The following is a 10,985-nucleotide window of genomic DNA, read 5'->3' on the forward strand; positions in this document are numbered from 1 at the left end:
GACTTCATTCACATTTGAGATACATACAAACGTATGGAAACGAGAGAAAAACCTACTAACCTTTCAGACAACGTAGTCTTAACACTGTTGGTTCGGACAAAGGGAGTCAGAGAATCATCTTTAGAGGCTGGAATCAAGCCACTGGAGGAGTTATGGCTCAGCCCACCTCCACTGCTCAGAGAGATATCAATGGATTCACAGCTGGTATGAAGACTGCTGACAGACTGATATCCAATGCCATCCTTGCTAACAGCAGAAGAGCTACTTGCGTTGGTACCCCATGTTAAACTGTTGGAAGGAGCTGAATGTGCTGAACTGGGACTAGAAGCTAGTGGAGATTGGTTCATATCTGTGTTTTTACTATACAGAGGACTGCTGCCCCCACTGCTCAGCATACCACTGCCAGATGGTGAATCAAGATTACCCTGCTGGTTCATAGTAGCGTGAGGATTGGAGATGACTACCGAATTTTTCATATTTTCAGCTGTTGTGATGGGAACTTGTTTACTAGGCTTGCCACCGAAAAGTCTGTAAAAAAAGACAACATGAAAAATACATAAAGTGGAATATTAAACGCAAGGATATTTTATACCTAGACCACATATCATCTTAGCTTCAGAAAACCAACACTAAGTAAATGATCCTAGACTGGACATACACAACTATAAACTTATGAATCTCCCTGTGTTCACACTGCCTTCAATAAAGTCCAGAGACAATTACGATAGCTTCAAATCTATCTTAGGTCTTTCTTCTCTGAATCATCAAGCAATACTTGCACAAAGTTAAAATACAGCCATATTGTCTTCTGCTCCTTAAGGAAAAAGGATACCAGAGAAACACTGCATTGATTAATCCGAAGCATGGAATATTAGAGGTTGAAAGCTTGCCATCCAGGTAAATTCTGTGCAAATCACTGAATGCTCTGCACAGAAGCAGCATTTGCTGGGATGTAACAGGAAAAAATATTTACTGGTATCAAATGTAGGTTTGTCGCATTTCAACTCCTTTCCAGGAGCCAAGCTAGCTGGAAACTATTTTTTTTGAGTGGAGAATGAGATTTTACCTGGTTTGGCACCTGGCACTGGCTCAGTAAAAGACTAGCTGAGTGCCAGAACTAGTGCAAGGGAGGGGATCTAAAAGCACAGTTGGAGGAGGATGACTGCAGCTTCTCCAGTTTGCATCACTTTTGCCAAAAGTGCAAAAGTGCCTTAGAAGTAAACGTACTTAAGACCAGATTATCAATCGTTCTAAAACTGATCCTCAAAATGATGAAGGAAGCGTAGCTTTTGACTCTAGCTTCAAACATCCACCCCAAGATGTTGCTTCTGTTTCTGCCACTTAGCTCCTGTAACTGCTAAGTTACTTTGGAACCTTAGTTTTCCTCACAGATATCTATACGGATTTGCTTTTTTCTTATCAACAGTGTGGAGTATTGGGGATGAAATCTTTCAAAGCGGGTATCTATCAGACTGTGGTCCTCGGAATAGAGGACTACCGCACTTCTATGCAAGAGCTCCTGAAGACTTACGGGTGGGTATGCACCCAGCAGAACTTTCTCTGCTTTTGAGTATGCCCAGGTTGTCTGTACAACAGATGCACACTAAGTCACTTTGTCCAACACTTCCCAGAAACACAGGCTGTGTAATATAGCTGGGCACCCTACAGCACACGTGCAGTAAGTGCAGCGATGCCCAGAAGCACTGTACTTACTGCACGGGTGCTACCTGCAGCTCCAGTGCGCCTGTGCAAGATGCCTGGAACACATCTCAACTGGATGGCTGGTGTTGCATACTTGCCACAAAGCACCTGGGCAACACTGCTGGATCAGGCTAAGATGCCCATCTACATCTATCTCAGAATCCAGCATTGCTTTAATAGCTCTGCCATGATCCCCTCAGCACGTGATGTAGAGAGAGCAATGCAGACATCCACAAACCAGCACAGACCAGGCAAACTTGGTTCACCTGGACTCCACATCACACCTCACTGATTAGGAGACACTGACTTAGACAAGCAAAAGGCTTCAAATGATAAAACCCATTCCTATGGGAATTTAGAGACATTTTCAGTTTTATTTAGTTAATGTTACTAGAGCAAGTATGAAGAAAAATGTCAAACCATACCGCAATGATACATGGCCTTCAGCAGCAATACCAGCCTAAGGTATTCCTGCTCCTATGCCATTGCATACCACCTCTTCGGTTGTACTGGGGGAACTGTACTCTTAGAGATAGGATCCTACAGCTTAAAAAAAACCCCAACCACCCACAAAACAGTTTTACAAGCTGTTTTTAAGCTACGCAGTCTTCCCGAAACTGTTTCACAGCACCTCTAATACAACTGAAAGGATGCTGCACCGCAGCCGGCACAAACAGAAACATGTTGCTGCCAAAGGCAGTATCTGGTCAAACCACAACCTCGTAACAAACGCCTTCAGAAGAGGATGCGGTCTGGAGAGCATTCCTTTCAGTCCAGAGAAAGTCCAACCCAGCAAGACAGTCACATCAATACAGAGATTACCTCTGGAAGGACATACCCTACGAGGAAGGACATCTGTTTACTCCTATCCACTATTATTGACAAGAGACTGACATCTCTGAGCTGGCTCTTGGGTCATGCATGTCTCCCGTTAACAGAAAAGCAGTGTATTATATACTGCAAAGCATGAAGGCCCAATTTAATAATAAAATGTATCAAGATAAACGATGGTTTCACTTAAGGGACATGCCGGGTATATAATACCGGAGCTAAAGGGAATACTGAGAGAACAGAGGCAGGGATGGCCCTCATCGCAGAATTATAGAATTTCACTGTTTATGACAGCATAGAAGTTACGTATGTTCGCGGGCTTGCAGGTAAATCTGTATCATTACAAAGGTATGGATTCTAATTTATTGTATATTATTAAAAAACTACAGGGCCGAGGGGAAATAAGAAAAAAACAATGTGTGCAACTCATCTCAACTGACTATGAAAATTAAGCTAAAAAACTTCTTGTCATTCTAGAAATCAGTAATAAGCAGACGAGGCCAAATTCAACTCTGACGCATTTCAATACATGACTATTTAGACAGTCTTGTGAAAATTCAAGAGTGAAATTGTAAATCAAATGAGGGAATAGTTAAACTGAGCCTCGGTGTCTTCTCTTTGAAGTTTCACGTATTTCTAATGTAGTACTTTAATTACATGGCTAACAAGGTGGCTTTCTAGTAATAAAAAAAAATTTCCAATCAAATTTCAAGATTAATGTGCCTGAGGCTTGCAACACTGAAAATCTGCATTTCTCATGGGGTATACTATAGAAATGAAAGGTCTATTGGAGTTTTTCCTTTTCAGTAGCCATTGATGAAAACCAAATGTTTTAAAGGACATGGCTTATCTAATGATAACCAGGAATAAAATAAACGAAGTATCTTGAATTATCCTCACATAGGTTCTTCAAATAAAACCACCCATCTAAAAAAAAACAAACCAGTTTACAACTCTTTACAGCATTAGCCTAAGCTGCCATCACAGCCATTATGTTTGCACTGGTGCTTCAGATGGAATGTGGCTTTCTCACATCACTGGAAGCAGGATGATGTAGCGGAACTGTATGGGTATTATGGGCGTCAAGACAAAATGAAATGTAAAACACCGCAACTTGAAACAGACAAGCTACTCAATGTCAAATTAAATTGAAAAATAATATTGACGGAACCTTCAGCAGTATCAAGGCTTTGATGCACGCTGCATCAACAAATTAATTCCTGACCAACTCAATACTAATGTTAAAAGCATGTGTGGGGCAGTGGTGGAGAAATAGAAGACAAATAAGATTTTTGGTTAAAAAAATATTGTTAAAATAAGAAAATTCAACCCAGCTCAGACAGCAGCTTTACTTAGGGTTCTTCTACACAGTCGAATAACCTGATGTTGAGTCTTACAACACACTGGCCTAATCCACACAACTGAAAGATCGGTTTGGGTTAGGCATGTGAATCTACGTATGGCAGGTCAAATTATGCATCTGTCATAATGAAAATCTGAAATAACTCTCCTGTTGTCAATTTGATCCACCATTGGAGCATTTCCAGGGTTGTTACATACACATTGGTGCAAGAACTCGTCAGTAACCTTCAGGTAAGAAAACTCTTATTCCTGCGATATTCTGCATGGATAAAGCCTTTAGGTATGATTTTTGTAACAAAGAGACTCGTATCAAAATTGCCAAACTTTCTGCCAGACAGGTTTTTTTTTCCCAAATGTTAAATTTTTTGCTGCTGTCGCGTGACGTGCTGAGTATTTACAACACTGGCCAACCTGTTTATGTGAAATTAAATGTAAATACAAAGACCTTGATGTAGGACGCTAAATAGTAAGTGCTCCACAAAACACAGCCAGGCCTGGCTGGAAGAGTCCTGATCATTCAGCTCCGACTAACATCATTGCACAATCAACGAATTTATTGCCTACCTGCGCAAAGTGGGAGAGGCCACATCGGGGTACTTGGCTCCTTGCTGGTGAGTACTTTGAGCTCCGCTAGAAGCAGTCTGTGATGCAGGGTTCACTTTAACAGAATTACATGAGGCCACGCTTTCGTTGTCAGACGAAATCCCTTTCTCTTTATCAGTCTGATTGACTAATCCTGGCAGAGAGTTTCCAAGGATTACCTTGGCAGGCTCTCTCATTTTAGGGACAGGCAAACCGGCTGACTTGCTGCTTATGTTGGAGTCTATGCTACTTGTGCTAGATCTATTCCCAGCTCCACTTCTGCTACTGGATTTACTGGGCCGGGGTAAACTACGATACTGAAGATTAGTTCGGGCGCTAAGTGCTAAGTAGCCATCATCCTGGTTCTGTGAGCCATCAACACTAGTCTTCCGACCAGTGGTCCTACCCATGAGTCCAGATGACTTTGGGATTTTTCCCAGGGTAGCCGATCTACTGGTGATAGTTGCCCCACTGGCAGTGATTATAGTCATGCCTACGGCTGACCCGCTCTGTTTCTTAAATCCAAATGTATTAGCATTAGCAGCAGTTGTTCTAGAGTTACTTGTGGGAAGCTTTTTGGATTCATCACCACTGCTGCGTCCTGCATCTGATGGGGAACGTTTAACATGTCCAGCTTTAGGAGATAGTCTACCCTTTTCTGATACCTTGGCGTCATCAGTTTTCCCTACAAAAATAGAAAAAGAATTCTAATATTTAATGACTTGAAAACATCAAGCAAATGATGAAACTCAAAGCAGCATGAAAAGCAAAAGCGTGCTAGCCACCAGAGTGTGGTTAAAAATTATGATCTAGTCTGCACTGAACTTACATGCCACTCTAGTGAGTTATACATGCAGACTTGCCAGAGAAAGTATGTAGTGTGTTTGCCCTTGAGAATATGAAAAGCAGAACAGTCTTATGTAATAGTGACAGATAAGAAAAAAACGTTTCCCTCTGTAGCTGCCACAGATCGATCCTTTTTTATCATTAGACAGAAGCAGTGTTAGGCCATTAGTATAATTTTCCTAAAAGGCAGTGTTCAAAAAAGTGTCCAACTTCAACTTTTTCATGTCCAATTGCATACACGATCAAATAAGAGGAGAGGTATTAACTTATGTTATTTGATTATGCAAATTCAATCAATTTTCATTCACACATCTGCGAGTGTTAAAATCACTAATACATTTATAAGAAAATACAGAACTAAATAGTGTTTAGTATAAATTAACATGCTAGTTTAGTATGGGGGAAAAAAAATAAATCTCCTCAACCACACATACTGTATGTTCTTAAAGTTAACCGTGACTTCAAAAGCTGAAATTATATTATTTATTCTTCATATGGCAATACTGTGCCCAATAAATAGCTTGGCTTAAGACTAGAGTTGTCATGAAAACAACTTTCACAGTGTACTAATCCAAAATATGCATTTTCAAATGAACAGAAATAGAAATGTGGACATACGAGATGCTGCACAGGTTAAAACAATACCTAAAAATAAAGACAGGATTACCTGAAGTTCAGGTTCTGCCTCTGGAAAGTATTTAAACTGTTTTCATACTGAACACACTTTTTGGCTTGTTTATATCTTACACCTTTTCTCACCTGTTCCAGGTGTCTTTAATGTGCCTGAGGTGGTTGAAGGTTTAGTCCTTGGTGTGGTAATGCCAACCTGAGCTGACATGCCCCGTCGCCAGGAGCCCGTCTGCGAAATAACAGTGTTCTTCCTACCAGAAGTGCTTTTATCAGATTCATCGGACACATCAGAGGGATTCCGCCTCCATTTAGATCCTGGCTCCATTTTTATGCCGCTATCGGATCCTCCGTCTGATTTCTTGACTTCATCACCGGACCACAAGGAATTCCGCTCAACCTGGGAATGCTTTTCTGCATCAGTCTAGGGCAGATAAGGAATTGTAATACAACCTTCAGAGCAAGCTTTTCTTTTAAGAAGCTTCATAAATGAGAACCATCAAACTGATTAATAAACTCAGCAGTCATCTCTAAGTACCAACAAACATAACATGCCTTTGATAAAGAAATGTCACAGCAAGAAATGAACCCCAGCAATGACATCTTTTTTTTAATACGCTAGGGAAAAAAAATACAAACCCCATAACAGTCATGCCCCTTAGAATGAAGAAAGAAAAAAAAACCAAAAAAACAAAAAATGGGAGAAAAAAGCACCTGATTTATAAAGGACATATTCAGCTCCATGACATTTATAATCCTCCATCTCGAATTTCTGATGAACCCTTTTACTGCAATGCCAAAAAAACGTTTCAAACCTGTGCAGCCAGCTTTCCTTTGTTCTTGCTGCTTTCCTTATCTCTTGTCTGGCAATCTGATCTCCAGAGCATGAGGAGGCAGCTTTTTGAACAGATTTGAAGATGTGGAATGCTGTTCATTCTAATCTAACATATTAGAAGGACACCCAAGAACTGAAGAAAAATGAACCCCCAACAACTTTCTAACAATACTCGTCTGACTTAAATATACGAATTGCAGCAGTTTTTAATTTATATTCAACTTACAAACTGTTTTTCCTTATTCTCTGCACAGACTGATCGTGCTGCCAGTCATTTATGGAGACTTTTGCAAAGATCAATGTCAAATACAGAATTTTCTTATTAGCAAGCCTTTGCCAAATTCTCAGAAACACTTGAATTAAATCTATTACCCTACATATATAAAATATTCCCCGTACATTAGCATTTTCTATTGCTAATGATTACTCTTGCAGAATTCTGCTTCTCCTGTTAAATGCTGCTGATTAATTTGGGCAAATTTTGTAACACCACAACCAACTATTTTGTGATCAGGCACAAATGACGAACGTCCACATTTGACCCTGATCCGGATAAAAAATTCATAGTTGAAGTGTTCTCCAACCACCACAGTACCATGAAAGATTCTGCCAATTCAACACTTGATCATGAAGCTCCCAGGTAAGAGTTGGCGAATTTTGGTAAGATGTTGGGTGCCACCTCTTCCCTGCAGCCTCAGCAGAAGATGAATGTGCTCAGTACTGTGCAGTAGTCGAATGGTAATATCACTTAAAAGGAAATGATTTTCAATACCCCAAAGCATTATAAAGCCCACAACCTTTTACTCCCTTTGGCTAATCAGAAAAGCACAGCACAGAAAAGGAAAGGACGCATGATCATTTACCATGCTTTCAGCAAAATGCTGTATTTTATTTTTAAGTTCCTAAAGTACGTTTCAAGTTTATGACTTTTCTTTTCTTACCAGATCACACCGTTAATATTAAAGAATCTAGGGGGGTTGCGGTTTAATTTCCTCTGCTTTTTACTGTAATTACTTTTTTCTTAAAAGCCTGAAAAACTAGTCTAAGCGATCAGTATGTGAAAGCTGACACCACACATCATAATGGTCTTTCTTCAGTCACACGAAATAGTTAGGACCTGGGTTATTCGTCTGTATATCGAGCCATTAGACTAACAAGCATTTGCTGAATTACGGATTTAGACGTTATTTTCTTGTTGTATCTTCCTCGTGCTATGCAAATGTCATATCCCGGCCTCTCCATTCAAAGAGAGCAACTCAGCGTAGGCTTGAATGAAACGCTGCTTTCTAACTTCCTCCTTTTGTATGGCTGCAAGGTTTGGGGGATGGTTACCTTTCTATTTATGACCATTGGTAGGTGTGCAATAAATGCAGAGCGTGACTGTTTCTATGTCCTGTGTTTCTCTAAAATCATCATTTCATGCAAACGTCTCCTAAGTTTACAGATCTTGGAAGAGAGCACAGGCAAGAAGTAACAAAAAATCGACCAACAAAACCACCTCAACATCATCCCTCACATGTTCTCATTAGTACCTTGCTTCAAGTACCTTGTCTGGAATTGCTTATTTACACCGTCAGCGTTCGAGAGCAAGAAATATACCTACTTGCTGGTAAAGGGCTTATTCTAGTTTTGGTTTTCTATGAAATGTTCCTGTACCTTCTGTTTCCCTCCTTTACATCTGCAAGAACAGTACAGTCTCAACACGGAGAACAGCATTACAAGAAGTCCTCTATCTTTGCTCTCTTCCATTTCATTCCACTACTACACCCACGGCCCAACTTTTTCCGTTGCCTCTGAAATGCTGCACATCTACCCGTGAAGCCCTCCGACCAGAGGTGTTTCTCTTTAATGATAAACACGGAGAACAGCACAGAAACATGACTAAGGAATCAAAACCAAAACACGGTGAAACCTGGCTTTAGGATTGCAGCTGCAACTCCACCCACCTGAAAGGCCTGGAGTGGGTGAAAGTGGAAATATTGTTTGCTGGAGGTCATGGCAAGAAACAGCGAGCATGAACTGGGAGCAAAGCCCGCCACCCCATTGAGCTGGGAGTAGAGGTAACCACCAGGATTTCTCAACTTATTCCTACAGTTTTGTCAATCTATTCATGAAGCTGTGAACAGACCAAACCCATCTTTGCTCCAACGAAACTGAGAAGTTGTCTTGATCCAACGGCTTAAAGATGCTGCTCTTTTCTATGTAAAGGAATTGTCTCCTTTCTCTCTTCTGATCTTTTCAGCATTACATGAACAAGTTTATCACTTGATCGCTTCCTCTCTTCCATCTTATTTCAGTGAAATAAGTTATTTTCAAATGCCCACCAGGTCTTAATTTCTCCTTCAAATATGTGCATGACATGACTTTAAAGGCATACTATATGCAGTGCTATGTTAAAAGGTAACTTATCTAAGCCTGTGCAATACAGGGGAAAAATATTAGGATGTCAAAAGTGGTACAGCTACATTAGGTGGTTTGGTGCTTGGCATGATCAGAGCAAGATAGGGGAACGTGGTAAGGCAAATTCTGGTTCCGATCACTGACTTGTTCAGAACCAACTTGCGAACATCTTCATAGCATTGTTACAAAAAGGGACTACAACCGTGAATGTCTATGAAGATGGAGTTAATATCATATTTAAGTCCTGCTTCTCAAAGATGGAGAAATTACAGCTTCTGGAGTATGGGGTACTCAGCAGCTCTGAAAACCAATTTCTTAGCAGAGGCTTTTTTTTCTACTGCAACCACATCTTCTTCCTTTGCAGAGATGATTCTGAATAAGTTACTGATTTTTATCAGCGGACACTGACATGTTAGGGCTCTCTCCCTTTGATGTTGCTGTATTATTTGTCTGGACTCCCAGTCACACATGTATTAGCTTCAAGCTCTGTCTTTAATGATCTGAAATCCAACTTCTGTACCACCTCAAAAAAATGTGGCAGAAGCACAGCAGCTTAAAAGATAAGTGCCTACTATTTTGGAGAACCAAAGCAGTGGACGCCCTGAGAAGAGAAGCCTACATCCCTGTGCAGATGTCTGCCAGTCCTTTGTGGCTCACCACAAAGGGGAACGCAAACCTGGGCACAGGCCATCGTACAGTACTCCAGGTAAGACATAAAAGGCATATATGTAGCATTCACTGTTTCATGAGCTGTGGGGACTACTTTGGGCAGCAAAAAATCAACCCTGCGAGCTACTCATGGTTCCATCACTCCAAGCTATTTTCATTCCCTTGGTTGACAAGATTAGGATATTCTGTTCAAGTGAAAACAAAGTATTTTATGGATAATAATTTGCAGATAACAGTAATACCTAGAATAAATATTGTCAGCCAGGAAAACTGAGAAGCAGGTCACAAGCACAAATCAAAAAAATGCAAACACAAATTGTACGTCTTAGTTCCCAGCTTTCACTTCTAATGACTATGCTTCACTGTCTGTACAAGCTTCAGCTGCTTTTCTTCGGGTGTATGTCTGCACTCTCTTGGATGCTGTAAGAGTTGTGGAGGAGGAAGAGGAGTTCGTCAACACAGATTTTGATCTCTCAGAGGTGTTTCCAAGAATCTGATCCATCAGAAGATAGAAGTCAAATGAGTTTCTATTTTTTTTTCCTTAGGTTAATGTTTAGTCATGTCTCCCTTTTTCTTCCTTTTTTTCCAACAGTCTTACAAAGTTCAGACGGTAACAATTGTCGGAAAAGTACTTCTAGTTGCCTATGTTACTCTCTCTGTTACTGTCAGAAAATACTTCTAGTTGCCTACGTTACTCTCTCTGTTACGTACTGAAAAAACACAGTTCATAGATCTTAACTCCTCTCGACTTGTACGGGACTTGTATTAGCAGTTTCGAGCACACATGCAATCGGTGATACACAACCAGAGGCTAACTGGAAATCTTTAATGTAGGCTCAAATATGCACTTCGTGGCAAGGGAACAAAGAGTAATATATGCTTGCACCACAGTCCTGTAGGCAGAGTAACACTTCACAGCAACCACACGTCTACATTAAAACTGATATTAAAACCAGATTTAGAGTCCAGTCGTGAAAAGGACTGGAGAAGAATAAAAGAGGAAAGTAACAGAGGAGAAGGTCATACCTACATCCCTCTCCTCTACCTGCTGCAATGCCAAGTCACTGCATCCCGGTTGCTTTGACACACAACACCTGAGTCCCTCGAGCAGGTGGGTGTACAAAGAACAAAG

At 40.6% G+C, this 10,985-nt stretch overlaps 1 protein-coding gene across 1 annotated transcript in view; it reads right to left on the reverse strand.

The window, feature by feature from the left end:
• The window catches only part of NAV2 (neuron navigator 2), a gene marked incomplete at its 5' end in the record, with an annotated part of 49,206 nt that extends 42,833 nt beyond the window's left edge, over positions 1 to 6,373 (reverse strand). The window contains 3 exons of the mRNA XM_009278774.1: positions 61 to 528; positions 4,459 to 5,161; positions 6,082 to 6,373. Of these exons, the coding sequence (XP_009277049.1) occupies positions 61 to 528; positions 4,459 to 5,161; positions 6,082 to 6,373 (1,463 nt within the window). The remainder of the gene's footprint in view (positions 1 to 60; positions 529 to 4,458; positions 5,162 to 6,081) is intronic.
• Positions 6,374 to 10,985: the final 4,612 nt, after the last annotated feature.

The sequence above is a fragment of the Aptenodytes forsteri genome, unplaced genomic scaffold (assembly GCF_000699145.1).
Source record: "Aptenodytes forsteri isolate BGI_AS27 unplaced genomic scaffold, ASM69914v1 Scaffold418, whole genome shotgun sequence".
In the NCBI taxonomy this organism is placed as follows: domain Eukaryota; kingdom Metazoa; phylum Chordata; class Aves; order Sphenisciformes; family Spheniscidae; genus Aptenodytes; species Aptenodytes forsteri.